General features: G+C 54.5%; 1 protein-coding gene across 1 annotated transcript in view; it reads right to left on the bottom strand.

Annotated features, from left to right (window-relative positions):
• Window positions 1-242: 242 nt before the first annotated feature.
• Window positions 243-17017, bottom strand: part of LOC142559395 (receptor-type tyrosine-protein phosphatase alpha-like) — a 67880-nt gene continuing 51105 nt past the window's right edge. The window contains exons 5-6 of the mRNA XM_075670997.1: window positions 400-467; window positions 243-251 (exon numbers count right to left, since the gene is read on the bottom strand). Coding sequence (XP_075527112.1) covers window positions 243-251; window positions 400-467 — 77 coding nt within the window. The remainder of the gene's footprint in view (window positions 252-399; window positions 468-17017) is intronic.

Genomic DNA, 17017 nt, shown 5'->3' with positions numbered 1-17017 from the left:
CTCTGACATTGTTCACGTGACCAGGATGAAGCGCTGCCACTCGCGCTGGCTCCAATTCACAATTTTTTTGGTGTGGTCCTAGTCCTCACGTCCGTTGTCTTTCTTATTTCTCTTATTTTCTCCTTGTGGTATTCAACCCGTCCCCAATTGTTTTAGCTGATCTTTGGTGTAATCGCTTCGAGACGAAGTTTATTTCCATTTTTTTGAGGGGGGTGGGTGGGAGGGAAGGGTAATGCCAAGCGCTAGTAAGGCTAAAATCGGAGGACGAAGAAGTGTGTGAGTTAGCTGCTGCAGAAACAAACATTAAATGACCGTTCGCTTGGAACTGACTGCTTGCCTTTTCCTCTCGCGACAATATAAAAGAAGTAGGCAGAGTATACATGGAGAACTTTGCCTTACCGGTATGAAGCTTGCATTGATGTAGTCCACGATGCCTTCGCCCCTAAGCACAACTCTCGAGTGGTCGTCTGAAGGGACCAAAGAAAATTATGAAAATATTAACGTTTGTTCGCTGAGCGGCACCATGAAAGCTCCAGATTTTCAAAGCGAACAACACTGGGTCTGTCCAAGAATGGTAGCATGTGGAACGCTTCTAGTTATTGAATTATGCACAGCCGAGGACAAATTTGCGGTATGACGGTTTTGTGAAAAGAAAAAGAAAACGAAAAAACCCAACTACCGCAATGCCTGGGCACACAGCCTGTAATTCGAGATTTCAATCTATAATAGCTTCTGCCACATACATGGTCGTGCAATTAATTTGAAGCCGCACGCCTCAACAAAGTATAAATTGCACGTTCGGCGTGGAAGTCACTTTCCGCATATTTTTGTGGTCGGCTACGCTACGTTTGCAAAAGTAAATGCAGCGCAATACATTGTTACCCTGAGCACATAGAGAAGTGTTTCTTTTACCACAGTACTAAACTATGACAACTCCATGTAAGTGCTCCAGAAAGAAAACTTTTCTTTGAGTTGTCTTCATGGCAGTTGATCGGCAAAAAACAAACAATTTAAGGACATATGACAGAGAAAGTCAGACATGAGCTGGCTTTTTTTTTAGCGTTGGCGTCTTTTACTCAGCGATGTGATGTTTTCCATTTGTTTCTATTGGTGCAGCGCTCCCATTTTAACATGAGAATTAACTAATTATTCTCTTTTGGTGTTCCTTGATAGCGGCGCATAAGTCAACAAGAGAACGGAAGGTCAAGAGTGACATCTTCAAAAACGGCATGACGGAGGAAAACAAGTGACGAGCAAGTGAAACATCAGCCCCAAAAAACTGTAAATTATTTTGTTGTGCAGTAGGCTATACTTTTATCCCCCATGCTGGATAAAATATGGCCGTGTTTAATTCACAGGCTCAAACGTTTGTTTTTCTAGGATACATTTTTTTACAGTTCGCAAGTGAACTTCACTACGATGCGCGTTTGTATAACTATTGACAGTAAGTTAAGACAAAGTACCACAGTGCGCATGCTTTTCATTGGCTGTTGCGCGTGGTTTTGTAAGGCGGCCAAGTGTACTTTCCCATGTGTGCAAACGTGACCACCTGGGATAACGCTCAAGAATCGGTTACTTCGCCGTCACATTGGCAAGTGGCCTTGCAGAAAGGCTAGGGAACTACGCAAATGGTATATGTTTTTTTAGTTATATAATTTTCTGCTTAATGCACGTACCATGTCCCTGGCAGAGTGCACGAGGCTCCTGTAGCAAGCATGTGACGCCCCCTCGGGCATGATCTTCGTTGGCCCGCCAGGCTCGGTGGCCTGCCAGGCTCAGTTAGGCAACATTGGTCAGCGCACCAATGAACACCGGCGAGCACAGCTGCTTGGTGGTCAGTCATCGTTCATAGCCACCACGTTGCGGAGCATCCGTCTAACGGAGGGTGCCTCGAGCCCTCCCTCGTTCACGAACCCGGGCGGATCGTGACACTGGCGACGATGATGGCGACGAGTACCACCGGATCATCCCACGCCGCCGCGAGCGGCGAAACACCGCCCCCCGTTGCTACCGCCATGCCGGTGTACGGAAGGCTTGAGCCGTTCGAGGGAGATGGGTGCGCCTGGCAAATTTGCGAACAAGTCCACGTGTTCTTCCGGGCAAACGACACACCTGAGGCCGAACAACGGGACATTTTCCTGGTCAGCTGTGGGACACGCGTCTTCAGTCTCCTGCTCGACCTTCTCAAGCCAGCCACGCCGCATGTTAAGACGCTGGGTGAGCTGTTCGCCATACTGCGCTCGCATTTCAGCCCAGCACCGTCCACACTAATGGAGCGTTTCCGCTTCAACAACCGAAGCCGCCGGGAAGGAGAGACCCTCAGGCAGTTCGTTGCTGCGCTACGAGGGTTAGCGAGTGTCTGTGTTTTCGGGGACCAGCTGGACTCGCTGCTCCGGGTCGTGCCCACTCCCCCCACAGTGCCAGTTCTCTCAAGCACAATGCTTTACGTGCGGGAAAACTGGGCACCTGGCACGTGTATGCCGAAGGGGGAAGATGAACAGCAAACAGCAGCAGCAGCCTCATTCAAGTCCAGGTACCACACAAGCCCGCGGCCAGGGTAGCCGTCGCAAGGGTACGAGGCGGGGGCGTGCGGCGGCAGGCTGAAGTTCTTCCGTGGCCAAGGACCCGCCGATTTTCGACATGTGGCACACAGGCTTTTTTATCGTCGTCTGTGCCACCATGCATGCTGACCGTCGAAATCTGCGGGGACCCCATTTCCATGGAGCTGGACACAGGGGCCAGCGTGTCGGTCATGGTCGGGAAACTCTTCAGGCGTACTTTCCCCGGCGTGTCCATCGAGGCTTCGGGCGTGATGCTGCGCCGCTACTCCGGGCAGCTCTCACAAGTCCAGGGTCAGGCACAGGTCAGTGTTCGCTTTGCGACAGGGAGGGAGGCAACCCTTCCCCTTTACTTAACCAAGGGGTCGTCGCCGACGCTGCTGGGCCGAAACTGGATTCAGGCACTGGGCGTTTGTCTGCCATAGTATCAGGAAGCCAGCCTGCATGTGGTGAAAGACCTCACCAGCCTCGTGACCGAGTTCGTCCCTGTTCCAGTCAGGGGTGGGCACATTCGCCTGCATGACGGCTGGCATCTGTGTACCTGAGGGGGCCCGGACACATTTTTTCAAGCCTCGCCCACTGCCGTTCACGCTGAAGGACGGGGTCACCCAGGAGCTGCAACGGTTACAGCGTCAGCGCATCGTGGTCGCCGTCAAGACACCTGAATGGGTCGCTCCCATCGTACCAGACCTCAAGCGAGATGGCAGTGTCAGGTTCTGCGGGGACTTCAAGGTTACCATCAACCCCGTCGCTACCGTTGAGAAGTACCCGTTGCCTTGGATTAAAGATCTCTGGTCAGCATTGCCTGGTGGACAGAAGTGCACCAAGCTCGACCTCAGGGATGTTTATCAGCAGCTGGTGTTCCAGGATGCCTCCCTGAAGTATGTCACAATATCGACAACTTTGGGGCTCTTCCAGTACACGCGCTTACCGTTTGGCGTGGCCTCAGCTCCAGCCACATTTCAGAGGGAGATAGACAACCTTTTCAGGGGCATGAGACACGTGGCGGTGTACTTGGATGACATCCTAGTTACTGGCAGCGACGACAGGGACCACCTGCAAAACCTGCACAACGTCCTGGCACGGCTGCAGGACGCCGGCCTTAAGCTCAAACTGGAAAAGTGCATTTTCCTGGCCCCCCGTGTTGAGTAGTTGGGACATGTCATTTCCCAGGCTGGCCTAGACCCGGCTCCCCACAAAGTTGATGCTGTGCTCAAGGCGCCTAAGCCCCAGAACAAGAAGCAGCTTCAGAGCTACCTCGGCCTCGTCAACTTCTACAGGAGTTTTCTGCCGAACCTGTCGGAGTATCTACAGCCGCTCCATCTTCTGCTTCGAGATGATCAGCAAAGGGTCTGGAAGAAGGAGCAGGACCGGGCCTTCGAGCGCAGTAAGGAGCTAATCAACAAGGCTCCAGTGCCGGTACACTTCGATCCTGCCAAGCCTGTCGTCCTGACCGTAAATGCGTCCCTCTACGGCGTGGGAGCCGTCCTGGCGCACCGGGACAAAGATGGCCAGGAACGTCCTATGTCGTTTGCTTCTCGTCGGCTTCATGCTTCAGAGCAACACTACACCCAGCTGGACAAGGAAGGCTCGGCCCTCATGTTCGGTGTCGAACGCTTCCACCAGTACCTGTGGGGCCAGAAGTTCGAGGCGGTCACGGACCACAAGCCGCTGTTGGGGCTGCTGGTGCCTGACAAGGCAGTTCCCGTGCAGGCATCTCCTGGAGTGCTACTCTGGGCCTTGAGGCTGGCATCTTACAGTTACCAGCTGGTTTTCCGTCCGGGAAAATACCTGGGACCTGCTGATACTCTGAGCCGCCTGCCCCTGCCAGAGGTGCCTGCCTGGTGCTGTTCCAGAACCTGCTGAAGTGTTCATGCTGGAGCACGCGTACCCGGAGGTGCTATCCAGATCTGCGGTATCACAAGCGATCATCCGGGACCCAGTCCTGTCCCAGGGGGTCAAGGCGGTGTCGCGTGGGGAGGAATAGGTCCAGCAGGCCTATAGCAACAAGGTCGCTGAGCTGAGCTTGCAGCAAGGCAGCCTACTGTGGGGTTCCAGGGTGGTGATCCCACAAAATTTCCGGTCCAGGGTCCTGCAGTTGCTGCATGCGGGTCATCTTGGCGTGGAAAAGATCAAGATGGTGGCCCGGACAAATGTTTGCTGGCCTGGCCTGGACCAAGACATTGCTGACATGGTGCAGAGCGGCCAACTTTTCCAGGAGCATCGGCGGACCTCAAGTCATGTGGAAATCACCCCCTGGCCGTTCCCACAGAGACCCTGGTCCCGCCTACATGTGGAATTTGGGCGCCCTTCAAAGGCCACTAGTTCCTCGTAGTGATGGACGCCTTTTCGAAGTGGTTGGCGATTCTACCTGTCACCACTCCATCAGCAGGCGCGACCATTGCAGCGCTATTACAGGTCTTCACCACCCACGGGTTGCCGGATGTAATCGTGTCCGACAATGGTCCTGCTTTCGCCAGCACAGAGTACCTGGCCTGGCTGACGAAGAACGAAATCCGCCGGATGATGGTTCCGCCGTACCACCCTGCTTCAAACGGTGCAGCCGAGCGGGTGGTGCAAACCATCAAAGACAAGCTCAAGAAGAGCCAGACTGGGGATTTCCGGACGCAGATTGCCCGGACACTGTTTCAGTACCGGACCACGCCCCACGATTCGATGACCGTTACGCCTGTGAGCTCCTGCTGGGTCGGATGGTCAAGACACTCATGGACGTCTTGCATCCGGACCTCCGATCCACAGTGCTCCTGAAGAAGCTGAAGCAGAAGCTGGCTACTGACAAAGGGTGCCGTTCCGGGCCTTTGCCGGAGTTGGGAACTCCGGTTTTCGCCAGGAACTTCCGTCCTGACTCACCCTGGTCTGTCGGACAGGTGGAGTCTCCTGCCAGCGTCTCATCGCTGTTCGTCCGCATGCCAGACGGGGCCACGTGGCACAGACACACTGGCCTTGTTAGGCCTCACCTTGCTACCTGGCCAGTACCCTCAATTGCCACTTCGGAGTTCCAGCCCGCAGGAGGACTAGCGGCAGCACCAGTCGCTTCCAGCGGAGCACCGCCCACCTCAGAGGCGGCAGGCGTTGCCAGTGGTGCGGCGCCCGTTGGGCCAGTGTCGAGCCTGTCACCACTCACAAGACCGACCACTGCGGATCCTCCGGATGGAGCGAAGCTGGCTCAGGCTAAACCTGGCGTTGCCACTCCCGGCCCGTCAACACTGGTGCCCAGGCGGAGTACTCGACGGCGGATCCCACCAGACCGTTACTCGCCTGGATAGCAGGAACCGTAGATACGGTTAGTACGGAAACAGAGCCTCGTACATTGAACTTAGAAGTTTTTTTTGTTGGCAACAAAGAAACTGGGGATAAGGGGGTGTAGCAAGCATGTGACCGCCCCTCGGGCTTGATCTTTGTTGGCCTACCAGACTGGGTGGCCTGTCAGGCTCAGTTAGGCAACATTGGTCAGCGCAGCAATAAACACCGGCGAGCACAACTGCTCGGCGGTCAGTCATCGTTCATCACCACCACGCTGCGGAGCGTCCGTCTAACGGAGGGTGCCACGAGCCCTCCCTTGTTCACGAACCCGGGCGGATCGTGACAGCTCCCTGTTCTCGTCTCGCGCACCTCGTTTCCGCCCCCACACATCGGAGCAATGGGAGATGCTGCCGCGGGATTCACAACGAGATTCGTGTCCTAGAGTATATGCCTGATTTTATTCACCAAGCGGGCTGACAAGACGCTTCCCAACTCTGGTGAGCGCTGCATGGCGTTCCGTTCTCAAGTCCCTGGGTTTTCCAAAAGTAGAGGGAAAGGTGTTTGACGCGTGCGGTACAAATGAGTTGCCACGACATCCTACAGTAGAACAAGAGATCGCTGGTTTCATGTCCGGTCGTGGCGGCCGCTTTTCTATGGAAGCGAAATGCAGAAATGCTCGTGCACTGAGATTTAAGCTTACAGCGTCGCTTGTAGCCCCAGTGTTGCTTAGGCACGTTAAACGCCACGAATTAATCGAACCAAGTAAGCGCTAGACAGCATTTTGTGACGGTAATAATGACCAGGCTGCAATAATTAAAAAAGTGAAGCTCATTAGAAATATATGTAAGGCTTTATTTTGGCTGTTTTAGCGCGGCATTAGGGCTTATTCGGCTAAACGATTACATATTGTTCAAAAACCTGTGGTGGCAGCACCAAAGTAGCAGACGTTCGCATCATCATGAGAGCGCCAGTCTTCCGCTCGGCAAGCGGCAGCCCTGGCTAGCATTCGCCGAATTAAAACCAAGCCTGACACGTTGCTGACGCGACCTGTCTAAGGGTGGGCAAATAACATATAGTGCTTGACCTCACTTCAGCCTCTAATCAGATTTGACGATGTCACTCAACCTCACCCACAGAGCAAATTGCGTTGTATTCACGAGACATCACCTTGACCTCATCTCAACCTGATCATTAAGCTTGAAGTCGGCTCTTCAACCTCAACATCATCTCTTGAGTTCGGGGTCGGGTTATGAGCGTTGAATGTGTTACAAGTAGATAAACACGTTCTAATGTCTCTTATATGCACAGGTTAGCCAAAGGAAATGATACAGCTAGAAAAAAGAAGTATATTTCGCGAAACGACTTGTTCAATAGGAATTTCGAGCTACAAAACATGAGATAAAGGGAGGAGGCTTCTTAATGAATTCCGAGGAAAATTCATTATAAAGAGACCAGGATTCAATGCGTACTAAAGAGGATGCTGCCAGTCATGCTAGACTTGCCCGCTGGTGCGTCCAGTTAGCGTGCCACTCCAGGTGGGTATGAAGAAAAATAAATATATATGTCACAGTGCCACGTCACAGATACACAACTTCCGCCGTGGTTGCTCAGTGGCTATGGTGTTGGGCTGCTGAGCACGAGGTAGCGGGATCGAATCCCGGCCACGGCGGCCGCATTTCGATGGGGGCGAAATGGGAAAACGCCCGTGTACTTAGATTTAGGTGCACGTTAAAGAACCCCAGGTGGTCAAAATTTCTGGAGTCCTCCACTACGGCGTGCCTCATAATCAAGAAGCGGTTTTGGCACGTAAAACCCCATAATTTTTTTGCAGATACACAACATGCAAAGAGAGCCTCAAAACCCTCAGCAAACTAAACTATCTTATTGACGCCAGTGTCTCTGATGAACGTGACGTGCTATGGTGTCGTATAGGGCTTTGGTAAACCACTAGTCTCGTAGGCCTTAGCTATAGTATCACTGTGAACAACTGTGGCGACGAGCGACCACGTTGACCGTTAAAGTCTCGGGCTCTCGCAGGAGAGGAAGAACCGACAGTCCGTCTCTTAGAGTAGCATTCTTTTTAATGATCTCCTTCGGAACGCTAGCCCGTGCCGGAGCGCCAGCCGCTCGAGCCTCGTGTAGACGCGAGCGTCTACGTCATCCCTCGTGCGACGCCGATGCTGCTGCCGCTACAGAGGGCTCCCCCCCTAGAGAGGAGGAAAGTTCGACGAACGATGGAAAGTCCGCGTGACGCGGCGTGTCTTGGCGTTGGTCTTGGGTGTCACGTGCACTGGCGGCGGCGAAGGATGCAGCAGGGTCGCGTCGCGTACTGGTGGAGCTGATGGCGTGGGTGCTTCTATGTAGGCGGGTTGGAGACGTTCCAGGGCAATTGTGTCTGATCGGCCGTTGACATTCACAACAAACGTCGTCGGACGACGCTCTAGAACACAATATGGCCCGGAGTAGTGTGGTTGCAAAGGCTTCCGCACGGCACAGTTACGCACGAAAACGTGGGTAGCAGAGCTGAGTGCGGGAGAAACGTACGGGGACCTCGCTTCTTGTGAACGTGTAGGCACGGGGCGCATCTGGCTGAAGAAAGCTTGCAGTTCGGCAACGTAGTCGGCAGGTGATGGCATAGGCGTTTGGGGGGTGGCGACAAAAAAATCGCACGGAAAGCGTAGGTGGGTGCCGTAGACTAGCTGAGCACAGGAGCAACCTAGGTCACTCTTGAGTGCAGCTCTGATGCCAAGTAAGACAAGCGGCAAATGTAGGAAAGGTGGCGAACCTCGCGGGGCGAGTAACAGGACGCCGAACGATTCATTGCGTGCACAAGGGGCTTGTGGTCCGTCAAGACAGTGAATGCACGGCCTTCGAGGAAATGGCGAAAATGCTTGATAGCCAGGTAAACCGCGAGTAATTCACGGCCGAACACGCTGTAGCGGGACTGCGCAGGCTTCAGTTTCTTGGAGAAAAAAGCGAGTGGATGCCACGCATTGTCGATGAATTGCTGCAGAACGGCACCAACGGCGTTGTTTGAAGCGTCGGTCATGATGGCAGTGGGTGCGTCTGGCTTTGGGTGTCTAAGCAGCGTGGCGTCGGCGAGGGCAGACTTGACTCTTGTGAAAGCGTCGGTGGCCTCTTCAGTCCACTGAAGCACTTGTTTGCGTTTGTTTACCAGGAGAGCATCTAGCGGAGCCATAAGTCGTGCGCACTCGGGAATGAATCGGCGGTAGAAATTGACGAAACCGAGAAATTGGCGAAGCTTGGTGAGTGTGGTCGGTCGGGGAAGGTTTTCGATGAAGGGAATCTTGGAAGGCAGTGGTCGAATGCCGTTAGCGTCGACGATATGACCGAGGAACTCGAGTTCGGTTTGACCGAATTCACTCTTGGCGGCGTTGATGACAATTCCTTTACTGGCAAGGCGTGAAAACAACAACCGCAAGTGGTGAAGATGTTCTTCTGCCGAAGAGCTTGCGACGAGAAGGTCGTGAATGTATGCAAAAACGAAAGGCAAACCTCGGGTGACGGAATCGATGAAACGCTGAAAGGATTGGCCCGCGTTCCGTAAACCGAAAGGCATGCGGAGAAATTCGAAAAGACCGAAGGGTGTGGTGATGGCGGTCTTGGGAATGTCTTCTTCAGCGACCGGTAGTTGATGGTAGGCGCGAACGAGATCGATCTTAGAAAAGATCGTCGCACCGTGCAACGCTACCGTGAAGTCCTGAATGTTCGGTAAGGGGAGCGATCAGGAACTGTGACGTTGTTTAGTGCCCGGTAATCGCCGCATGGGCGCCAGTCTCCCGCCTTTTTAGGCACCATGTGAAGTGGTGATGCCCATTTACTGGAGGAAGGGCGGATGATGCCAAGTTGCAGCATGTGTTCGAACTCCGCGCGAGCGATCTTGAGTTTCTCCGGGGACAAACGCCGGGGTCGGAAGTAGACCGGTGGGCCGGAGGTGACGATGTGATGGCAGACGTGATGTTGTACCGGTTGCGTCCAGTCCGGCAGGCGCGTCAAAGTGGGAAACTCGCGTAGGAACGCGGCGAAAGGTTCGTCCAACATGGCAGAAATAGGCGCTATGGGCGATGTGCCTGATGATGGGACGCCGGGAACGGATAGCTCGGTCACGGAGTCGATGAGACGGCGTCGCTGGATGTCCACAAGGAGTCCGTAGTTATGCAAGAAGTCTGCTCCAATGACTGCATGACGGACGTCTGCAACCAGGAAGATCCAGCGGAATGCTCGTCGAAGGCCAAGGTTTAGCATGACGGAGCCTGACGAGAAAACTGGAATCCTGGTGCCATTGACGGCTTGCAAAAACGACACAGGAGTCGCTTTTCGGTAGGAGCGCTGGGCGGGGAGAATGCTGACGTCAGCACCTGTGTCGACTAAGAATCGTTGTCCCGTAACTCTGTCCGTCACGTAGAAAAGGCGACTTGTGTGTTGGGCCGGACAACTCGTCGCCGTTAGAGGTCGGCCGGCCTGTCTCCCTGCCAAGCGCAGGGACGCCGACAGTGACGAGCGTCGTTTCCAAAACGGCGGTGGTAGTAGCAAACGCCAGGCGCTGTAGTTGAGGTTTCATTTTGGGTGCCCGTGCGTCTCGATCTGCTGGAACTACGGCTGCGTGGGCGACGAGACGCGCGGCGATGTTCCGCTCCACAGATGATGCGTTCCAGGCGCTCACACAAGGAGTCGAGCGGAGATTGCACTGTGGAAGAGCAGCGAAGAGTTTGCAGAGCGGTTGTATTGTCACCCGGAGACGGTGACGTGGCTGCGATGGTTGGGGTGGCTACTTCCATGACTTTGTCGGCCAAAGCGGCAAGTCCGGTAAGGTCCATGGTAGAGGCTGTCGCCAGGACCATCTGCACGTTAGCCGGGAGTCGTTGCAAAAACAGTTCGCGCAACAGCGTGTCGTCGATGGATCTCGCGTTGTTTCCGAGCAGCTGGCTCATTCGGCGAAGAAGTTGACTAGGGCGTCGGTCGCCGAGTTCTTCAGCGGACAGAAGCTGCTGGATGCGAGAACATTGTGAAGCTGCTGTGCGCTGTAGCAGTGCTGCCTTGAGATCGTTATAGGCGGCGGCAGACAATGGGGAGTTCAGCAAATCTGCCACCTCGTCAATGGCGGCGGGCGAGAGCGCTGCGACGGCGTAATGGAACTTCGAGGCTTGAGAGCGGATACCAGCGACTTGAAATTGCGCTTCGGCCTGAAGAAACCAGGCCGAAGGATGCTGGTCCCAGTACTGTGGGAGGCGGACAGCGATGGCGGAACAGGAGGGCTCACCGCGTTCCTCGGATGGGTTCTGGCCTTGAGCTCTCGTAGCGTCGGTCTGGTCCATGGTCGTCTTTACCACAGGAGCGTATGGCAGTATCACGTCCGGGTTCACCAAACTGTGGCGACGAGCGACCACGTAGACCGTTAAAGTCTCGGGCTCTCGCAGGAGAGGAAGAACCGACAGTCCGTCTCTTAGCGTAGCATTCTTTTTTAATGATCTCCTTCGGGTAGGGCCCTATTCCGAGCACGACAACGGACGCTTCCTGCGACCTTCCACGGCGGCATCAAGATCACCACCGATGCAGCAGCGACGCTCGCGGCGTCTCTGAGCCGTAGTGCTCGAGCTAAGCCTCAGCGTGGTCTGGATCGGCGTCCAGGGACAGCCGACCTTGTCCAACACCGCGAAAACCCGTTGACCACGATCATGGATGTGGAAGCTACCAACAGCGACGATCCAGCAACAGAAGGATATCCAGAAGACCCGGCGGATGGATCATGGCTCACTGCTCGCGGCCGGCGGAGACGCCGCGCCGACGCTAAGTCTGACCCAGCAGCCCGCCGCCAAGAGACGCTGCAATCGAACCAAACTGTACCGCGACGACCCCAGAGGCCCCCACCTCTGCCCACTGACGATTTTAAAGTCATCCTGCGCCCGAGAAACGGTCTCATATTCGGTGAGTGGCCTCGCCACACTCTGACTCGCGCCGTCGGCATCGAGGCGCGCCTCAAGGAACAAGAGGTCGACGAACTTCATCTACGTGTTCAACGTGCCCAAAACATCGCCCTCATCAGCACGCCAAGTGAAAGAATAGCGATCAGCCTTAACAAGATGACATCGCTTGCACTTGGCCCGCATCGCTACCCCATCTCGACATACATCGCCTCCCCCGATAATTCCTGCAAAGGAGTCATCACGGGTCCCGACACAGGGACTACATCAACCGAACTTTTAGACTACCTGTTGGCACCTGGGGCGGAAATCCTCCATGCTCGCATGATGGGGCGAACAACCACGGCCATCATAACATTTGCTGGCCTCAAGGTACCGCGCTACGTTAGGTATTATGGGGCCGAGTACCGATGCTACATACACACCCCGAGGGCCCAGGTGTGCAGCGTATGCCTCACAGTGGGCCACCGTGCGGACGTCTGCCCCACGCCAAGCATCAAGCGCTGCATCACATGTGGGACTGAAAACCCATCCACCACCGAACCTCACCAGTGCCAGCCCCGGTGCCTGACGTGCAAAGGGGATCATCCGACAACCGATCGCAGCTGTCCAGGCCCGGCACGAAAGCCACCCAACAAGCAACGAGTGCGCCAGGAACTCGAGAAACAAAAACGGCAACAGCATCGTCCTCTGGCCCAATCTAGAGAGCGACGAAGTCGATCGCGGTCCCGTTCCCGATCTCGGTCCCGATCCCGGTCACGATCTCGGAGCCGAGACCCCTGCGAGTGTTCTAAGAACCGCGAGCGGGTACCGCCATCATCTTCATCATCATCATCATGCTCATCACCACCGTCGTCACCACCACCAGTGGCACCACCACCGGCCAAGAAGAAGCCGCCACCACTACCGCAACAGCTACCATTAGCAGCGCCCGAAGGGCCAGCCGGACCTTAAGGGGTAAGTTGGGCGGAGGGCCCGCCACCTTCACTGCGCAAATCTCCCTCACACTCATCCGAACCTCAGTCCCTACCACAAACCCAATCCCAATCCCAGGCGCCTCGCGCGAAGATCCCTCCCCAGTCTACAACTGCATTGTGCCGCTACCTCCAGCAGGAGCTTCGACGAGAATTGCACCGAGCTATACAAGAGATGCGAGAAAGCATTCTCACGGAGGTTAAGGAAATGATCCGAGCCGCCTTTGTAGACTTCCAAACCACCGTGCTGAAACCAATGCTACATGAAATTACTAACGAACTCAAGCAGAGCGTGAGAGAGCTCACGGCACAACCCCTTCCCCCTAAATCATCATCCTCCTCATCCTCACTAGTCGTACGCGCTACACCAACCTCAGCGCCGTCACTAACGACAAGCGAGCGCGCTCACCCGTACATTCGCCCAGCCCAGCTACAGAATGATGGCTCCTGCAATGCAAATGCAAAATAGAACGGCGGGACTGACGATGTGGCAATGGAATTGCAGGGGGTACCGATCTAAACGGGGCTCACTCCAACAGTACGTTGCCGCATCGTCAGAACCGCCGGACATCATACTTCTCCAAGAGCCGGGCGCCACCCTTGTAACTATCAGTGGCTACGAGGCCATTAGGGGCTCGGACGAGGCGAAAGTGTGCGCGCTTGTGTCCAAGAAACTCACCTATACCCATGCTGCTCTCACGTCAGATATCCCTCATCAAATCATTGAGGTTGTCCCCGCGGACACGAGACAAAATAGCCTGTACATCTTAAATGTATACAGTGCACCTCGGGCTCGGTGGGACAATTTCCAGTATCTACTCTTGGAACTCATCAAGTTGGGCCCGGTGTCCGTAGTGTGCGGTGACTTCAATGCCGCACACGTGGCCTGGGGCTATCGCAGTAACACACCAAAGGGCACCCGGCTTTGGGACCTCACACATAATCACCGATTCACCCTCATAACAGATCATACCCAGCCTAGTCGCCAGGGAACTAGCGTCGAGAGAGACACTTGCCCGGATCTCACTTTCACGAGGGGGGTCCAGGGCGAGTGGCTGAACACTGGCGAGACGCTGGGTAGCGATCACCACATTCTTATCATCCGCATCAATCACACAAGTTACAAACGCCCTGAAAAGAAAATTTGCATTACGAATTGGACCAAACTTCGCGAAATCCGTAAGGATCGAGCCACAGGAGATGAAAGCCCCAAAAATTATGCCAGTTGGCTCAGTGATTTACGCAGTGATCTAAACAAAACGACTAGCTGCATAACCACGACGACAGAGACCCCCGAGGTTGACCCGCATCTCCTACATTTGTGGGACGCGCGCCGAGGTCTCACGAAGCGATGGAAGCGCCAAAAGTTCAATCGAAAATTGCGCTACAGAATATCCCAAATTACGAGAGCAGCCCAGGAATACGCAGACCACCTAACTAGTGCTAACTGGCAAACGTTTTGTGATAAGCTAAGTGGTACGCTGGGCACCGCGAGAACGTGGGCAATTCTTCGGTCGCTAATAAATCCGAGAAACACGAAATCCCATAAAAACCGGCAGCTTCAAATTTTCCTCCACCAGTACGGAGGAGACGGAGACCAGCTCCTGAAGGACCTTGAACAAAGGTATCTCTCCCATAACTCTAAGCCAAGCTATCCGGACTATCCGTATAGAGAAGAAAGTGACCCACTAGGCACTGACATAACTGTCCAAGAAATCAAAGCCGCACTCGCAGACACTCATAGGAACACCGCACCCGGAGAGGACGGGATACATTACACTCTACTGCGAAATCTCCCGGACGAGGACCTGGAAACGCTCTGTGCTATGTACAATCAGCACTGGCACGCCGGAACTCTTCCTCTAGAATGGCGACGTGCCGAGATCACTTTCATGCTCAAGCCCGGAAAACCCCTGTCGATCCAAAATTTGCGGCCGATTTCCCTCACATCGTGCATGAGGAAGCTGCTCGAGTATGTAATCCTAAAACGGCTTCAACGTTTCTTGGAGATGTAAAATTTCTTCTCCCACACACAGTTTGGATTTCGCCCCCATTTGTCCGCTCACGATGTTCTTCTTCAGATAAAAGAGGATCTCGTTGACCCACCCATCAGGGCCCGGACGAGAGCTCTTTTGGCGCTTGATGTCAAAGGAGCTTTCGATAACGTTTCCCATGGTCTCATCCTTGAGAAACTGGCCCACTCCCACTGTGGCTCCCGTATGTACAATTACGTGCGAGCCTTTCTCAAGGACCGTGTAGCCACAGTGGAAATGGGCCCATATCGGTCAACAGACATTAATGTTACCGGAGCGGGGACACCGCAGGGGTCGGTGCTCTCGCCGACGCTATTCAACATAGCTATGGCGAGACTACCCCAGTTACTGGAGAAGGTTGAGGGGCTATACCACGCGATATATGCTGACGATTTGACTCTCTGGACGTGCACCGGCTCGGACGGAGACATTCAGGACCGCCTACAGACGGCGGTGGATATAGTGCAGGCGTACCTCGCGACTGGAGACCTCGAATGTGCGCCAAATAAATCAGAACTATTACTAATCCGACCCCGAAGCACCTATGAAGCGCCAGTTCCAGTGATTGAAGTGAAAATACAAGGCATACCAATTCCCACTGCACAAAGGGTCCGAATCCTTGGTTATCACCTACAATCCAATGCCAAAGATCACTTCACGGTAGATCTCCTTGGTAGACAGTGCGAGCAAATCATCGGTATGATGAGACGTGTTAGTAACCGCCGCTCAGGACTCAAGGAAGCCGATATGCTGTGGTTGGTCAAGGCATGCATTATCAGCCGGTTAACCTATAACCTCCCATACCACAACCTGACGCTCTCCCAGACCAACCGTATAAACACAATTATTAGAAGAGCCGTTAAACAAGCACTCGGAATTCCTGTATATGCTTCCACGGAACGACTACTTGCTCTCGGGGTACACAATACCATCGAGGAACACATCGAAGCACACAGAATGGCACAACTCGAGCGATTGAGACTGACCCCTACAGGCAGGCATTTGCTCTCACGGCTGGGCTACCCACAGCATTCACCCTCTACGCGAGAGCATGTCCCAGTCCCATCAAACATCCGAACCTTACTCACCATAGCGCCCATACCGCGCAATATGCATCCAGAGCATCATAATGGTCGCCGGGACGCACGTGTTAGATACCTTCGGAAACTGCTCAACGCCCAGCCGGAGGGCACCGTCTATTATACCGACGCTGCCCACTATGCTCTTGCGACCAGAAACAAAGAAAGACAAGTGTCGGTGGTGGCGGACGATCAGGGGAATATCGTCACCTCGTGTAGCGTCCAAACCGAGGCTACGCTCACAGGGGAGACGTTGGCCATAGCACTCGCCTTCAACCACATCGTCGGTCACATGAAAAGATCACCAAAACACGACCACATCATCATTACAGACTCACAAGACGCATGTCGAGCCTACCTCAGGGGTCATATACCCCAGGAAGCCAATCGCGCTCTCACCAGCACACGTAAGCTCCCCGCCATTCCAGATCCCTCAATACCACGCATCAGGCTGATTTGGACACCTGCTCATGCCTCACTGTCGGGCAATGACCGCGCTCATGCGGCTGCCCGAGAGCTAACCTGCCGGGCACCTGGCAGTGAGGCGAGCAACCCATATCAAGCCTCCCAGAATTTGCCCAACACATACCGGGACACTCTAGACTTTCACAGACTAGGGCGCTTGCAATATCACCCTCCTCCCAAATCCTTCTCCCGGAATGAAGCCGTATCCCTGAGACGGCTTCAAACCAACTCATATCCGAACCTCCTCCTTCTCAACAAGCTCTCCCCAACCTTATATCCCACCACCTGCCCAGGGTGCGGTGCACCACCGACGACGTTCCACGTCACGATAGAGTGCCAGAAACCACCTAAGGATATCTCACTTCTACAATCCCCCCAACCAACATATGCGCAGTGGGAGGCGATCCTCCGTCGCTCCGAGCCTCAGGTCTGGCTGGCCCTGATACGACGAGCACGAGCGGTAGCGACAGCCATTGGGGCCTTGGACTGAGGGCCCCAACCACATAAATCATTCCACTTTATAATGAAGTTTCTTCTCTCTCTCGCTCCTTCGGAACGCTAGCCCGTGCCGGAGCGCCAGTCGCTCGAGCCTCGTGTAGACGCGAGCGTCTACGTCATCCCTCGTGCGACGCCGATGCTGCTGCCGCTACACAACGTTTCGGTCACGTTAGCTTGGGGAATTACTTTTGTCGTCTGTGGCAG

The sequence above is a fragment of the Dermacentor variabilis genome, chromosome 10 (assembly GCF_050947875.1).
Source record: "Dermacentor variabilis isolate Ectoservices chromosome 10, ASM5094787v1, whole genome shotgun sequence".
In the NCBI taxonomy this organism is placed as follows: Eukaryota; Metazoa; Arthropoda; class Arachnida; order Ixodida; family Ixodidae; genus Dermacentor; species Dermacentor variabilis.
This window is presented reverse-complemented; position numbering and strand designations above follow the sequence as displayed.